Source organism: Hakea prostrata, chromosome 4 (genome assembly GCF_041222555.1).
Source record: "Hakea prostrata isolate BN-2017 chromosome 4, UWA_Hpros_2, whole genome shotgun sequence".
In the NCBI taxonomy this organism is placed as follows: Eukaryota; Viridiplantae; Streptophyta; class Magnoliopsida; order Proteales; family Proteaceae; genus Hakea; species Hakea prostrata.
In genome coordinates, this window is record NC_142603.1 from 39,186,460 (window position 1) to 39,204,676 (window position 18,217).

An 18,217-nucleotide genomic window follows, 5' to 3' on the forward strand; every position below is an offset into this window, starting at 1 on the left:
TAGGATTTCAACCCAAGAAAAGGCTGAAAATTTTCGGTTTCGACTAAAACTTCGGTTGAAACATTTGGTTTTTTTTTTGGGTTTTGGGCCTTCTATGACGTCTATTTCATCTGATTTCTTGCCTTCTACCTATTTAAAGCGTAATAAACATAATGGAACTAGTATTTTGCCCAAAAAAAAAAAAAACCACTGAAAATTTATCATTCAAGTATACTTCAAATGACTGGTTTTGACAAGTACAAATTGTATTGCATATACGTGTAGAATAATTAGCATACATGAATTGTTTGATAGAATGGTTAGATATTAACAAGTCAACAAAATAAAATGACCAACTAGATCAAGTGATGGTGTCTCACATATATTAAGTTGAAGCCCATATATCATATATACATATTTATTTTTTCAAAATACATAATTTAAAAAACAATTATTAAAATCAGAAAATGAAAAAAATGGTAGACAATAATAAAAAAAATAAGTTTAACGAAGCACAATCATAGATCATAGTCCTAGACATTAATTTCAAAGGCAATACAAGATAATTTAGGGTAATTATATATAAAAAAAAAGAAGGAAGTTTGGAACTGTTGGGTATGGCTCATGCTTCACATTCTATTGTTGCTGGAGTTCTCTTTGTAGCTATTGTGGCTTAGGCGGTGTTTGGAAGCAAACGATGAGCAAAAGAGGTGCTTGAAGGCAAAAGAGTCATGGAAATTAGGTAAAATGGGATAGAAATTGACAAAAACCGATGAAAAACAAGTTGAAATGGTTGAAAATTAGGTTGGGATGGTTGAAATTTCAGTCGAAACCTTCGAAATCTCCAAAATTTCGATCGAAACCTATAACTTTTCCAAAATAATTGGAATTTCGTTTTGGTTTTCAAAAATGCAGGCATTTCAGTTGAAATTTCGACATTTTCATCCGAAATTTCTTCAATGGTTTGGATTATCATGAAACCAGACAACTTCTTCCATTCTGAGAATTTCAAAAGTTATGGTGCGGTATCGTATTGCTTTCAAAAGTTTCTTTTTTCTTGTTTTAGTATATAATTTTTTTTCGCTAAAATGATCATTATATTAAGCGAAGAAGAAATATTAAAAATACATCAATTAATACCGTATAAAGAACCAACCTCCCTTACCCGCAACAACTGTTGCCCCCAATACACCCTTCCTCACTTGGTTCCTGCTCGATTAGAAAACCACTAACTTATAAAACGAAATCTAGAACGTCTAGAGGCATCCACATCAAGTTCATTAAGGATTGAAGCTGACCAAGGAATGTTAATATCAGAAGTTCCTGTTCTAGCTGCTGAATTTGCCAAAAAATCTGCCACTGTATTAGTTTCACGATAGCAATGTGAAATCTTCCAATCTATAGTCATCAAATATTCTTGTAACTCTCTCCACATATAAAAGATATACCAAGGTATTTTCTTTTGCTGTATTAAAGTCACCACAACTTTTGAATCACTTTCTACCCAAAGCTTTTTAATTTGTAAATGCCTTGCCCAACGTAATCCGTGAATGAAAGTTTCCAATTCAGCCTCAAAGTTGGTTTTAACATTTAAAAAAATACTGAAATTGAAAACCACCGCAGCAACTTCATTTCGAAATACTCCTCCACCGCCAGACCTTCCTAGATTGCCTAAAGAAGACCCATCAATATTTAGTTTAACCCAACCTACAGCAGGAGGACACCAGAAAATTTCTTGTGGAGGAGCAGCACTAAAAACAGAGAAGTGAAGGCCCAATCTTCTTGCATCTGAAAAAATGGTAGGAGTTACTTTTCTTCCATCCATTTTAAAGCCAAACTATACTAAAATAATAATTTATTGTCTAGTTGTTTTAGTATATAATATATAATAATTACTTCTGACTTTAAAAAATATTCAAATTAATTTTTAGAGAAAGCTAACAGGTTGTTCTCAATGGCCATCAAAACGAATCAACTAATGTAAGTTTCTATAATTGGTTTTTTATGCTATGCATTACTATATTTTATTGTAACAGATTCTATCCATCCAATTTAAAAAATACAAAACGTGAGTTTTCCTAATTCAGTTTAGTCTCTATTTTATTTGAGAGTTACATATAACACATCTAATATTGTTAACAAAAAGTTTGTGGATTAAAATTCGTCTTCTTAGTCAGCTACAAGTCAATTCTTTCTCAGGTTAAAGAAAAACTCCAGTAACAATAGCTTTGGTGTTTTGGCATTTTTTGTGGTCTATTAGTTCATCTCCAGATTAGATAGATTTTCATTAAGATCAAGATAAGACAGTACAGAACTCTGAAAAAGTTTCCTATAGTCTATTTCGACATCCAAGTATTTTTAAAGTTCTATTACCTTCAGGTTGCAGATTGGACAGATTTCAATCGTTGGAATAACACCAAATGTTATCGATTTCTCTAGTATCCCAAATCAACTCCATTTCAAAAGAAATTTCAGAAGCGTAAACTACACATTCTTATGGTACCCTAATTATTTTCATAGTCTAAAATTCTAAAAAATCCACATGTGATATCAAGTACTACCCTATTTAACCTCAAATCCAAAGCTAGGAGGTTTTCTAAACTAAGTTAGATGCTCACTCTTCTAGTGTTTTCTAAGTTGAATATAACTAAGTCTTTCACCTTGGATACCACTTTGTAATGCCCCAATCTCCATGCAGAGGAGGAGATCATCATTTATCTAATATCAACTTTACTTATGTAGTGAAGCAGAAACCCTTGAGGGTTTTATCTAATAGTTAGGTGGATTTCTAAAATCATTCAATAAGAAATACTGATTTGTAGCGGAATTGAATTATCTCATATAAAATAAAAAAACATTTCTATAATAGGCATTTCTTGAAAGTCCCAAAGTATATTTAATCATCCGAAGTACAATCAATGAAAACTCTCAAAGAAATTAGTCTATCCTAAGAAATAAAATAAACATGTTCTTGATCTTCATCCTCCCAAGTAATTACCATCCCCCCTTAATGAGTCTTTCATCTGTGGAGGGTAAGTATTGGGAAGAAACTTAGCAAGAGCAACCATGTAATGAATCAACAAGTTTTTTAAATAAAATAATCTTTTATGCAAAATAGATTTAAAGCATATATGTGACAACATGACGTGGCAATCTCTCCTAAAGTATCTCAAGTTTTAGGGTTGATCCATGCCGTTACACGGCTTGTGCCGTACCATAGCCCTATCATTCACATCGCCCAAAAGACTAATGCTTACCAAACATCTCAAATTTAGTAGATGGTCCTTGCCGTTACATGGCTTGTGCCGTACCACATCCCTATCATCCACCTCACTCAAGTCATTGATGCCTCATTTACATCTACCTAAATAATGTACCTTAAACTCAATGGATGATCCATTAAGTTACATGCCTTGTGCTATACTATAGCCCTATCATCCATCTCATCCACGACACGATGCTAACATCTACAGATACAATAATGTAAATATGAACATGGCATGGATCGGTGAGATATGCAACCAACATAAAATGACATGCTCCTTTTAATGAAAAAAAAAATCAGCGAATGACATATATTAGACCACATGTTGTATTTCAAAATTTATAACAAATATAAGATCATAGAAAATCAATAACAAAACTCAATATGATAAAACGTAAATCAATCTATGAAAAACATGCTCCACAAAAGACACGTGAATAGTAAATATCGGATAATAGATTTAAAAGATATAGAACCTATTAAGTAAAATATATGATGGCAAGATATAGGGTTGTAGTTGCAAAAACATCAAGATTGACAAAGTATAGGAAAATATCATTTGAGAGAGTCTAGGGTTGCACTTGCTATTGTGAGGTCTCAAAATGAACAATAATTCACCTTTAAATAGAGGGAGTTTATCGCACTCTAACCTTGTGGATCTTTGCCTCTTCTCTTCTATTCCTTGCACTCTCTTGTCTCTCTTCCTCACTAAATTAACTAGAGTATGGGTTCTTAATCACCTGTATTTATAAACTCCCTGATTCCTTAATCATCTCTCTCTCCTCTTCAACACATCTTTCTTTCTTTTCCTATTTTAAATTCGCCTCCTCAATTCCTCAATCTTCTCCCACAATTTCTTCCCCTCTTAAATTCCTTAATCCTCTCTCATATATTTGACTTTCTTTTCTTGTCTAATATTTAATTTCCTTATTTCTTTTGACTTAATTTCTTAATCCTTACATACCCTGCGCAAGGAGTTTCTTTTCTTGTCTCATGTATTTTCTTCCGTTTTTGTTGTTTCTAGTAGGTTCCAAATTAGGTGTGGTGGTGGGGGTCAAAATTGCACCAAAACATTTTGTATGTTTTGACACATCCAAGGTGCATTGAATCTTGGACCTCCTTTAATCAAGATAAAAATTAACCATTTAGTTACTCATCAACGTATGACTAAAATTAACAAATTAAAATAAGTATATTAATCCCATATAAGTTCACTCCAAAAGTATAATTATGTGAATATCAATATGAAAGGTCTAAAGTACCCTTATACTTTTGTCATGGGTGTTGCGTTCCTCCCCCTTTATAAAAATTTCGTCCTCGAAATTTAGATTATAGAAGATTGAGGAAGATAGAGAACTCACCTAGCATCAAGGTCCGAAATTTCGCCGGCTGGCAAACTGGGGAAATTTCACCGATATATGGCCATGTTTTGGCCAGATTTCAACCCCCCATTTTGGGGGGTATTTTAGGTCATTTTGGCTTAAATTTGTTTGGTGTATACCCTAATTTGATGCCAATGAATTGCTGGTTTTGCCTAAATTGGTGTTCTTGATCAGCACATACCCGACTGTATACGGGTAAAACTGGAATTTATAACATTATTTTAAACAATTAAAAGAAAATAAATATGCACAAGGACAATAAACATCATTATAAAATACTAGTATACAAATATAACTAAGTATATACTGTCGCTGGCACCACCTAAATCATGTCAATAACAAGTACTATGCCTCGGTGGATCCATCCGCTGTGAGTCCTGTGATCTCATGCTGCAAGGCCCAAAGGCTACAGTTATGAGCTTCTCCTCCATTATTCTTTTAAAGTCACTCCATGCCATTTCATGCTGATGGTTATTGATGTACAAAAAAACTAGAGCTTTGTAATTCGCCTCATCTATGGATGCAAAACTACTCCCGTCAGGAGGGTAATGTGAATAGAGATATGGAAGAGAGTCAAGAAACCCTGCTGGGTGTGGTGGTGCATGTTCATATGATGGTAGGTTTACCATCATACCATATTGGTATACTACCTCCAATGTACCAGTTGTCCCCAAGCCACTGAGAGGGATAATCGGGACACTCTGATGATGATGACCCCAACCATCATAACCACCATAAGTAGATGTGGAGCCTTTAGAGTCATCCAAGCTCATGGATGATCCATCATTGTACCCATAATAATGCGAACTCCTAAAAGACGAGTATGTACCATCGTGTCCATGAGTGGGAGGGACATTATAACCATAAGGAAATGTGGATCCTCTTGACTAGCTGTCCGTCGGATCGAAATGGCCGTATGAGCCAAACTATCGAGTATCGTCACTATAACCATGACCATGCATATGCTGCTGCTCCCCCCCATGACCCTCCCCCTCCCTGGCCTAGTGTAGCTCGTAGGACGACCACGATAAAGCGCAGCACCATGATCGTCATCCTGAGTGGCATGCGTGTATTGAGTCTCTCAAAAGTATTTCTCTGGGGGATGCTGTGTCTTTGATAACTGTACTCCACCAACACCAAGACCATTCCTCCGAGTCAGACTGGGACTGGAAGCAAGGGTGTCATTTGGATCATCCTCGTGTGTGCTAGGCTCCACCATCCAATCCTCATCTGCAGTTGCAGGCATTCGCCTGTACGTGTGCCTGCCCCTTTGGAGATTCCATGCACTTATCTACATCAACTCCCACAGCTTGAGCAATGATTGGGTCTGGCCTACCTCCAGGTTGGTTTAACACTGGCTCACCCCTGTCCAACAACCAATCAGTGAGGGGATGCTGTTCATTTGCAGTGATCTCAAAGATATCATTGAGCTGGATGTCACTGTCCCTTTCACGGTTAGCATTTATCCTGACATGCTCTATCTTCAACCTCATGTTGTAGTGGCAATACACGAGGTCATTCAGGCGCTGACTTCCTAACCTATTCCTCCTCTTGGAGTGAATCATGCCAAATATACTCTAGTTCCTCTCGCTCCTAGAGGCAGAGCAAGTCTGGGAGAGGATCTTCACTACCACTCTCTGGAGTTTCTCTGTATTGCCCATATACAAAGCCCACCACTCAACTGCATTATCATAAATACATTGAGTTAATTCTTTAATGCTTAATAAAAGGTCCTACTTATGTAGATATATGTAAATGTAATAATAATAATAATAATAATAATAGTCATGCATCTAACCTAAATCATAATTTTGTCAATCATCTACAACATCTGAACCAAAGACCCCAAGTGCATCCCTAAACATCTTTATCTACAATCATTTGTATTGATGGTTCACTAAATTCTTTCAAAAATAAAAAGCAAGTACTAACTTCTAAATCCCTAATATCTCACCTCCGTGTGACAATTTGATTGGATCAATGGGTTTAACTCCAACTTTGAAATAACTTGCATGACGACATTGAACAGGTCGACCTCAACCCCAAAATTTTCGCTGTACTGATATTTGGGATTGAGATAATAGGCTGCACAATTCACAAACTCACAATTAGAGACTTAGACCTGTCATTGAATGAATTATTAATGTCTGCTACTATATAAATTATCCACACTAATTACTTACCTGCCCTATGCACGGATGCGTTAGATGAGTGGTCCATCTAGTGTGCACTATATTCAAGTTAGTAGTGTGACCGTTGGGGTTTTCTCTTTGTATTGTTCTCTTCATGTGCTCAAGGGCTGCATCAATATGGGGTATAGTGGGCCCCTCAGGGAGGAGTCAATCATACACAAGACCTTGATTATGGGCTCCAAGGTCTCCAGCACAATAGTCACATTCCTCTAAAAGTCATTAGATGAGATCGTCGCCTGTGTTGTGCGCCTACTATTCATACTGAATTATTGCACACACATTAAGTTAGTAAAATATATTACATACTAGATATTTATAGTATAAATATATAAGAACTTGTTAAATGAAATAGTAAAAAAAAAGTACTTACTTGGATCCAACCCAAGTCTAATGCACACATAGCTCTGAGGCCCGCCTTCCTCTCCAAGATACTGTTGAGGGCTACAAAATTCGTGGCGAATCTCGTTTGACCAGGTCACACCAACTCACCCTCATATAGTCACATGCTTGCCTCATCATATCCAGAGTAGCGCTATAATTTAGATGAAATTAGTTACCTGCCTAGCCCTCTCCACTGTGGTCTAGATAATACTGATCTTATTAGTGTCCTTTAACATGAGGTCGATACGGTGAGCTACAAAGGGTGTCCAATAGATATTATACCTAGGTGTATTCATCAGTTTCTCACTTGCCTTCTTGAAGTTGGAGCCATTGTTGGTGACAATCTGCACCACATTATTCTTCCCAACCGCATCAATAACATCCTGTGGGAGTCCAAGTATATATCTGTGGTCTTTTGTTTGGCCAATAGGATCCATGTATTTAAAAAAAAATGGTCCTCCTGTCACAATACACCATAAGGTTGATGAAAGACTTTCTTGTTGGATCGGTCCATCCATTACATATAATGGTGCATTCATATGACCCCCACATGGATCTTATACCATCGATGTACTCCTGCAGCTCTTCTTTTCCTCAGTCAGTAAGATCATCATCACCTCTCTAGGGGTGGGACCAACATATCCAGGACCTGCCTCTGCAGTAGTGTTAATTATTTTCTTATAATAAGGAACCTGTGCTTTGTTTGCTGGAATAAAACTGTAATACATCCACTTCACCATTGCGTTTTTCAGCTTCTTAGCCATCCCTTTTCATGTACCTGTAATTTTGGGCTGCTTGGCCCCCTTCTGAAAATGTTAGGATCCTACTCTAGGATAGGATCCCTCCTTTGTGGATTGTCACGTAGTGCCAGTGGATTTGCTATAGGAGTGGCCCTCTGACTTTGTGATTGACTGAACATACCACGTATACCACCCCCGTCCCTAGATCTAGATGCTCCTGCCCCTGCAACCTTAGAGGGATCAGCTTCTGTAAATCTAGCTCTGGCCCTCTCCTACTCCTGGTACTGCATCTCCTTGCTCTCAACCATCGCCCATCTAATATCCCTCTCCTCCTGCTATTTGATATCAATGGGATCAACATCCCGATCAGAATCTGAATCAACTCTATAAGATGACGGTGCTTGCTCTGCCTCGTCCAAAGGAACATTCACCCTCCTCTTCTCTTGTTTCTTCTTCCTCGTTGCTTTCTCCAGCTCTTTTACTACCTTAACTTTAGCAGCATGCACCTCAGTGCATGTGGCCACATCCTTCAAACTGCCAATGATGTGAGCCTTAAACCTGCTAATGCCACCTGAGTTCAACTCCTTACCACAGAAGTTGCATGTTGTCCTACTCTTGTTGCCATCAATAGCAATACAATTCTGCCATGCTGGATTAACCCTCCTGTCCTCGGCCCTGCTGTCCTCTATGTGAACCCGCTCCTCTCCCACTGCTAGACATGATAACTGTTGCATCGAAAATAATTGCATAAGTAATTAAACAATACCAAAATAATTTTCTCTACACAAAGAAACAATCATGTACCTAGGTAGCTGCTTTTTCTATTTTTATAAATACAAAATGAATATTTAAAATTTTTTCGACAAAAGAAAAGGTTGCAATATCAAAACAGGCAGTGAAACCACACGAGAAGCACTTGAAAAATGCTTATATAGCTATTCCATAATTTTCTATAATTTTCAAAATCATTTCCCTTATTTTTCTCTTTTTTTCCATAATTATTTATATTTTTATATTAATATTTTAGTAATTTTCTAAAAATAAAATAATTATTTATTGGTTAGAAAAATATTTCGACTTTGTGAGTTTATAGATTGGCCCATGGAGATCTACATATGTTTTTTCGATTATGATACAACACATATCATGCACAAATTAAGCATTTTAAGTGTAGAAAAATACAATTTTTGTGTATTTTTTATGCCCGAAATAATAAATAAATTACTTAGCGAAATTTTTTTTCGATACCGTGAGTTTGTAGATCGGCTTACGTGTTCAACATATATTAATTTCATACCCATCTAACAACATTATGACATGCATTTTGAAAAAGAAAAAAAATCAATTTGGAGAACAATAGTTACCAATCAGATGAAAAAACTCCACAAAAACTCCCAGATCTGTGTGAAATCTCACTTGATCGTTGCAAACAATGCTATACATGTCAAGAATGTGGCGACACCTACTACTATATATCAAAGATCAAAGGAAAATATTGCAAAAGTGCTAGTAGGAGAAAGAAGGTCTGAGGAGCTTTGAAGAAGAGAGATAAAATCACCAAAAATCAATGGATAATTTGGCAAATTTTCGGTATATATTGCCGAAAATAAAGTCGACCGTTTGGCTATATCTTGCAAAAATCGGTTTCGCCAACCACCGAGCCAGCTGAAATTCAGCATATGTTGCACCAGGCCTATCATTTCAAAATATAAAAGGTCCGAAGCATCCTTTTACTTTTTGTATGATGAACCAAAAAGTCTCCAAGACCTATTGTTAAGAATAATGAATTACTATTCTCATTAATAACATTTAACTAGCCTGACAACCATATGCTTTGACCCGCATTGAATGCCGGGCCATTGGTTGAAGATAAAAGTACGTCGAACCCATTTGAACTCTTGCCTTGAGCAGATTGTATCCATTGGGCAAATATGGGTTCAATCAAGATTTGTTTCTCTGGAGTACCAAAAGCTAGCATGACGACGTTATGAACCCTTTTACTTAAGTACAGGTATTACATATTAAGTTATTGTTGTGTATTTTTATGTTCTATAAATCTGCATCTCTATTTCTTCAGCACAATAGTTTCAAACTTAGCGTTAAATTGAAACTCACATTTATAGTTGTTTTCTTATAAATCTACAGTCATCAGTGTATTTAGAAGGTGTAAAGTAGGCTGGATACCAGTTTCCAGCCCCAAAAGATCCTTAGAACCCATTGAGATGGGCTACCGAGTTGGGTCGAGATAGGACTAATTTTTTCCTCAAACTCGATGAGATCTTGGTTTTTTGGCCAATCGAGATCAAGTTCTCTAAGTTTGGTATGAAGATCTGCGTACAAATTGCTGTTAGTACAGTACTGTAACAACAAATAAGAAGATCTATCTAACCATAGTCTCCCTCCTTCCCACTTTTTGAGTTTTCCCTCAGTCCATTCCCTTTATCCCTTCATTTAAAGACATCAAACTTCCATTGAAGTGCGTCCTTCCACTTACAATCTGAGGCAAAAAGTACTCCTACCTCCCTAACCCCCCCCCCCCCCCCCCCCCCCCCCCAACACCACCCATCAGCCTCTATCAAGCCCTAGAAATTTCCTTGACTGAAATTCAAAATTTCCCAAATTTGGAGATGGGGGATTTAAAACTCAAATTCCACATTCATTACCCATCAGTTTTCCTCAGAAATTAAACCATACAAGCCCCCCAACAGTGAGCTGCAGTCAATCCCCTTTACTGCCTCTTCTAACCATTGGAACATTTACTTCTATTAAACCCTCACTTCCTCGAAAACTCTAAAACCTTCAACTCCTAGTTCCTCTCATTCTACCCATTTTAATTCATTCCATTAATGTAACACCCATGACTAGTGTATAAGGGTATTTTAGACCTTTTTTTATCGATAGCCTCATAATTATGCTTATGGAGTGAACTAATATAGGATTAATATGCTTATTAGAATTGATTTGTTAATTTTACTATAAGTTGATGAGTAATTAAATGGTTAACCTTCACCTTGATGAAAGGAGATCTAAGGTTCGATGCACCGTGGATGTGTAAAATATATAAAATGTTTTGGTGCTGTTTTGACCCCATCCACACACCTAATTTGGAGCCTACATGAAAAAAAAAATGAAAGGAAATATGAGACAAGAAAAGAAACTCCGTGTTTGGAATATGTGAGGATTGAGAGATAAAGTCAAAGAAAGAAGGAAATTAAATATTAGAAAAGAAAAGGAAATCAAATATTAGACGAGGAAAGAATGTCAAATATTAGACAAAAAGAAAGTCAAATATGTGAGAAGATTGAGGAATTTACGAGGGGAAGAAATCGTGGGAGAGGATTGAGGAATTGAAGAGGGGAATTTAAAATAGGAAAAAGAAAATAGAGGAATTAAGAGAAGAAAGAAAGATGCGTGGAAGAGGAGATAGAGAAGATTGATGAATTGAGGTCTATAAGAGGAAAAGAAAATTGTGATAGAGGAGAGAAGATTGAAGAATTGGGGACTTTACAAAAGAGGGGTGATTAAGAACCAATACTTTGGTTCATTTAGTGAGGAAGAGAGAAAAGAGAGTGCAAGGAATATACAAGAAGAGACAAAAAGAAGGGATCAACAAGGTTAGTGTGCGATGAAGCATATCTAAGGGTGAATTACGGTTCATTTTGTGACTTGACAATAGTAATTGCAACCCTATCTTTCTCAACATGATATATTTGTAAGGGCAATCCTATATTTTGTTCAACTTGATATTTTTGTAACTACAACCTTATATCTTGTCATCATATATTTTACTTAACTGGTTCTATATCTTTTAAATCTACTATTCAATATTTACTATTCATGTGTTTTGTGGATTTATGTTTCCGTAAATTGATTTATGTTTTATCATATCAGATTTTGTTGTGATTTTATTGATTTCCTATGATCTTATATTTATTATAAATTTCAAAATGCTTCATATGGTCTAATATATGCCATTCATTGATTTTTCTTTCATCAAAAGGAGCATGTCATTTTATGTTGGTTGCATATCTCACCCATTCATGCCATTTTCATATTTGCATTATTGTATCCATAGATGTTAGAATTGTCTCGTGGATGAGATGGATGATAGGGTTGTGGTACGACACAAGCCATGTAATGGCATGGATCATCCATTGAGTTTAAGGCACTTTGTTTAGGTAGTTGTAAATGAGGCATAAGTGTCTTAAGAGAAGTGGATGATAGGGTTGTGGTACGGCATAAGCCATGTAACTACATGAATCATCCGTTAAACTTGAAACACTTGGTCTAGGAGAGATCTTTACGGTCTTATTGTCACAATATGCTTTAAATCTATTTTTCACAAAAGACAATTTTATTTGAAAAATGAGTTGATTTTTTATATGGTTGCTCTTGCTAAGTATATTCTCGATACTTGCCTTACTTCACAGATGATGGACTCATTCAAGGGAATGATAGTTACTTGGAGGATGAAGATCAAGAGCATGTTTATTTTATTTCGTAGGATAGGTTGATTTATTGAGAATTTTCATTGATTGTACTTTTTGAAAGATTAAGTATCCTTTGGAACTTTGAGATTTATGGCTATTATGGAAATGTTATTTTATTTTATATGAGATGAATAAACTCCGCTGCAAATCCGTATGTTTTATTGAATGATTTTAGGAATCTACTTAACTAGTAGATAAACCCCTTAAGGGTTTCTTGTTCACTACCTAAGTAAACTTGATATTATAAATTACGATCTCGTCCTCTACATGGAGATTGGGGCATTACATAATACATATGAATCCATTATTTTTAAGCTTAAACAACTCTTATATATTGTACAATAGGATCGGCGTAGTTATAAGGGAAAAAAATTCGTTTCCATGAAAGTATAGATCAAACCAAGTTCTTGAACATATATTTAATCCCATCCCTAGAACAAGTGTAGAACATAGGTTTTGAAAGAAAAAAAATCAAATTTCGGATGAAATCTCATCCTTTTTTTTAGATTTGGTTGAAAACCTCTTCACTCTTTGCTATAGATGTTGTTGGAGGGTTGTTAATGAATAGGTGGCCCGGCCAAAAACTCAGGCAATACTTCTAGCAAGGTGAGAAGGCAGGGGGGGGGGTAGTAAGAGCACCTAGATCTCGCCTACATCTTGTTGAAGACTCGAGATATCTCTACTTGATTGATATCTAGTGTTTTAAAAACAGTGGTTTGACTGTGATTTCGGTCGTACTGAGATCTCAGTTCAAGATCTTGGCCGATATATTGAATATTCCAGGTTTCACTTCCTATCTTGTCTTGGCTTTTGGAGAAAACAAGATATCTCATGAGACTTGTAAGATCTTGAACCATTCTTCATACAGAAGACTGATTCCAGAGTCAGTGCAGGGGCTTGACTTTAAATACAAACTCCAATCCAGCAACTTGGGCTTTGAACACCAAGAAGCATGCAGCCTGAATTTAGCACCACGATATAAAAACTGTCTAGATTTTAAGCATTAGACAAGTTTCACTCAAGAGAGAAGCAACAGCAGCTTGCTTAAGCAATTTCATTAATTCTAGTCTAATTGTATTCTTCCATGATGGGGTATTAAATAGGGGCTTAACAGCCTTGATTAAAAAGTCCTTATCAAATTGAAAGTTGGGAACTAACTCACAACAGAACACTTCCCTCTGCATGGTGCTGCCTGATGCTTCTGATCAATAGGAGGGAAGAAGAACATTCATTCTATTTGCGTCGATTGTTTCCAGTATCTCTATTTTCTTGCTTGGTCCCGGGTTTGTCTTCTAACTATTTGAGGGGATCATTTTTCACTGTACATAACTGGTGACACCCCTGTGCCTACTGAAGGAACTGCAGAAAATACTTTATTGGCCAATTATGCACTCAGTAGGTCTTTTTTCCTCTACCAATGAAACCAACAATTAATAATAGCTTCCTTTTTATGAATTCTGAAAAGGAATTATGATGCAATGCAACAAACATGAAACATATGCCCAGACCAGTAACTACGCACAAATCTATGAGCTGTCGACGGGTTATTGAGGTGACTTAGTGTTCTCTTACATCCTTTTGTGCTGCTGTGAATGCTCTCTAGCAACAATTGAATTTTGACCATCCTATTATCATGGCGTGTGCTAGTGATGCCACTAACTTTTAGAATGTCTTAGATAGAATGGGTGTATGCATTCATTGCTGGCCCGAATCTACAACCAGTTTTGCATTCAAATTCTTGGCTGGAACAAGTTTCCAACCCTTCTTCAGGTGTATAATCTGCTTCAACATGAATAAATAAAGATACATAGTCTCATTATCTCATAAATAGAGATTCATAACAAATCATAAATAGAGATACATAGTCCATGGTAGAATGGTTGATTCCTGCATCATTCTCTCTTTTAATGTCTATCATTTGAGTGTATTGTTTCCAAGAACAGTTCTCTTCTACTTTGAGGGGACTGATTCTAGGTCTGATATACTACAACTATTGTTTCCAAGAACAGTTCTCTTCTACTTTGCGGGGACTGATTCTAGGTCTGATATACTACAGCTATGAAGAATCTTGCTGCTGTTTTCTTCACTTCTCTATCCAGAGACTTTGACAACATTTAATGAAAGAATTTACATAATTGCTTGTATGTTATTTTAGTACTATCATGCATGTGGAGTTGTGATTCATCCATCAGAATCTGATTGTATGCATTTCAAGAAGTTTGACCTGGAACCAGTACCTGCAAAGTCTTACTTGCTGCTATTCTCATACATTCTTTTGCTTAAGGTTTACCCTCTGATACAATTTTCTTCTCCTAACCATGGTGCAAAATTCGATCGAAACCATTGAATTTTCGACCGAATTTTCACATTTTGAGAACCTCGAAATGAAACCTTGATGGAGCAGAAAAAAGTCCTAGGTTTCGATCAAAACTTGGGAAATTTCGACGAAACTCTGCGAAACTGGGTGGAAACTTGGTTTGATCTGACTTGGCCAGCCGGTTCATGAGAAAAAATTTGAGAGAAACGTGGGAAATTTGGTGGAAACCTGGGACTTTTTCTTGCAAGTTTCGTGGTTTCCTCACATTTTTGAATTTTTTTTCTTTCATTCATGTTTCCCCAAATACCATAGCCAATACCCCCTCCATCAGGACTTCCCTATCCAAATTGTGTATTCCCTCAGATTGGTGATCTTAGGCATGTTGATGACCAAACTTATAGAGCTGCATTTGTCAATTACCTTGACAACCATAGGCATAACATGTCATGGGATGTCTATATTTGTTGGTCGGAGGAGAGGATGTTACAGGCACAGTACTACTTAGCTCACGGTCACAGGATGGATCCACTGATGCACACCTTTTGGCATTGATTGTACTTTCCTCATGGGATGGATCCACTAAAGCACTCCTTTTGGCATTTAATTGTACTTTCCTTTTATTGTCAGTTACTTTGTATTTGATGTTTTGAACTTAGAAGTTATATATTGAATGTTATCTACTTAAGTAGTTAAGTTATAGTGTATTTTTTGGACAACTTTACATTGATGTTATGTATATTGATTGGCATACCTACATTGATTTTTTTTAGCAAAATGCATGTGCCAATGTGTTCTTTATACTCTAATTAGCTTAAATACAGAGTCCCACCTCAAAATACTTCCTAAAATCTGTCGAAACTTGCACGAAAAAGTCCCAAGTTTTCTCAAAATTTCCCAGGTTTCCACCTAAGTTTCCCATTTTCACTTAGTTGAAACTTGAGTTTTCCTTGAATTTTTTTCTATGCTCCTAACTTCCTCCAAATTTACTGGTACGCAACTCTAAATCCGTACCTTGTTTGTTTTCCTTTTAGTTCCTTGCTGATATGCTATTCCTATTCCACTTCTTGTTCCTTGTAATGATTTTTACTAAATACGAAGTCTCGCTGGTTGATGTATAAGGAAGAAGAACAAGGATTGATTTACCATTCCATTTTATCTTATTAGATCACTTGATAGGACCTTGTGCTGCTATTTGCGTTGTTTTCAAAAGATACAAAGAGCTATAATCCTCATCTCAGAGAACGAACAAGAGCTGGTGAATGAAAATGCCATTTCTGTGTGACCACTCTTCTGTTGCCATCAGTATGGGATTAAGATCAACATGTCTTCTAACAGAACATTTCTGGAGGTGGAAGAAAGATTTACAACCTTTGATCCCCTTTCTAGGTTGACCTTGATAATCCTGTTAGGTCTTAACCAGTCAATGAAGCACGTGGCCTCTTCAACATAAATATTTCTCCTATTTACCAGTTTGGTTGTTTATGATACATAGTCAAATTTTGCATACATTACGCAACTGAAAATGAGCTGGTGCCTCCTTGCAGATATTTCAGTCTGATGCCTCCGGGAGATTTCTTTTTCTTTTATTAATTAATATTGCATCCTAAGAGAAGTGTTACTCTGGAAAGTTAAATAGCACTGTTTTATTGCAGGCAGAAAAAGTGACTGTAGTTTTTCCTATGAGATTCAAGGACTCTGTAGATACTGTGCTGGCAACTTCCTTTTTGCAGGTGAAGTTGTTCCCTCACTTGTTCTTCCTCTAATTTTCCAAAATCAGCGTCTATCTTGCCGGGTTAGTACTCATTGTTGAGCCTATGTTCAACGGTGATTGTATTTTATGCTGTGAACAAATTATAAATTTTAAAGTCTTAAATAGAAAAAACTTGCATCCAAAGTCTGATGCTGGAAGAACTCCTTTTGGTATGAAACTGCTGATCATGTCTAAAATGAATAGGTTGGATTCAGCAAGTGCTTGGGTAGTTTATTTTTGGCAATCTAAGTATGGCTGAAAATATAATTGTCCTACAGGAATTTGTGGAGGCAAGGCGCACTGCTGGACTCAACAATGCCCCTGCTTGTTTATGGTCTCCTTCTCCTCCTTTAGAACTGAAGGGAGCTCCAGCACAAGCGTTATCTGCAAATGCAGGATTTGTTACATTCGGTAGTTTGAGGCAAAATCAAGAATATGTTTTGCTTTTTTCTTTCTCATTGGACTCTTATCTGTTTTCCTGTTCTTCAGTTATACTCCCTCGCCATGTGGAAGGCAAAAAGTTGGACAGAACTGTTTGGAGTTTATCAACATTTCATGCCTCTGTTAGTTACCATGTAAAAGTGAGTTTTCCTTCTCAACCCTAAACAGCTTAACAAATGAAACCTTTATCATCTTTAGAACCTGACTTGTGTCATAGAGAGACAGCCAGCCTTTATTTATAGAGTAAATTGCTTTGACACCCCAAATAGAGGTCTTTAAACATTGACACCCCATTTTATCTTTGGAAAGTATAGAGTCTAGAGATAGCCCAAAGTTGGACTTTATTGAACACATTAGTCCAATCCGTTGCTGAATGCTGTTAAATCATCATTAGTTTTTTTGAGAATTCCCATAATACTTAAATTATCAGAGATAGGATAAATATGTCTAGTTTGACTTGCTAAAATGCAAGCATCTCTATGGTAACCTTCAAATTACATTGCTTAACCAAAGCAGGGAAAAAAATCTAGATTAAGTAGCCAATGCAGGATGACTGAGACGATGATCAGATGATGCCACTGAAGTAAAGTAAATAAAGCAAGAGTAGGAGAGCCGAAATAGGTGAGTGCAATCAACTGCAAAGGAGAATGGTCAAGCAACTGCAGCCTACCATCTCGTATACTAGTGCCAGTTGTACGCCTTGCTTCCAGGTCTTAAAACACACAACAAGATGGAAAGAGGTTATTTTGCAGTTGAAGTCTTGAGTAAGGCTACTAATAAATAGAAGGGTAGAAGAAAAATTCGGAATGTAACACAAATGATAAATGTAAAGAGGGAGAACAATTAACAATGCCCCTTTTCAGAATCTAAACCATCAGCAATATGAACTTTTTGTTATTAGAAACAAAAGAGTAGGAATAGAATAAGGATTGAGAACTAGTTATGTGATTAGTTGCGTCGCGGCATGGTTTGAGATCTCGGTCTCAATAGGGATCTCAGCCCTCACAAAATCAAGATCTCACGAGATCTTATTCAAGATCTAGTAAAAATCCCTGGTCGACGGATCCCAACTTGATGGCTCATCTCGGTGGGTAGTAGGGATGGAATTTGGTATTTAACCTATTTTAGGCCTCTTAAATGGAATGTTGGCCCTAAATTTGTGAGAAAACAATTGTATATGAATTCCAACTTGACCCTAACTTTGAAATTGATACGCTAAAGGAGTGAACGTGCAGAGTTGTAAAACATGCAATACACAACCATTGCTTGATATAAATTAT

At 36.5% G+C, this 18,217-nt stretch overlaps 1 protein-coding gene across 3 annotated transcripts in view; it reads left to right on the forward strand.

Annotated features, from left to right (window-relative positions):
- Nucleotides 1-18,217, forward strand: part of LOC149018840 (actin-related protein 2/3 complex subunit 2A-like) — a 59,194-nt gene that overhangs the window by 25,279 nt on the left and 15,698 nt on the right. For all 3 annotated transcript variants that reach the window (XM_089152970.1, XM_089152971.1, XM_089152969.1), the window contains 3 exons: nucleotides 16,399-16,476; nucleotides 16,775-16,907; nucleotides 16,986-17,077. In XM_089152970.1, coding sequence (XP_089009096.1) covers nucleotides 16,399-16,476; nucleotides 16,775-16,907; nucleotides 16,986-17,077 — 303 coding nt within the window. The remainder of the gene's footprint in view (nucleotides 1-16,398; nucleotides 16,477-16,774; nucleotides 16,908-16,985; nucleotides 17,078-18,217) is intronic.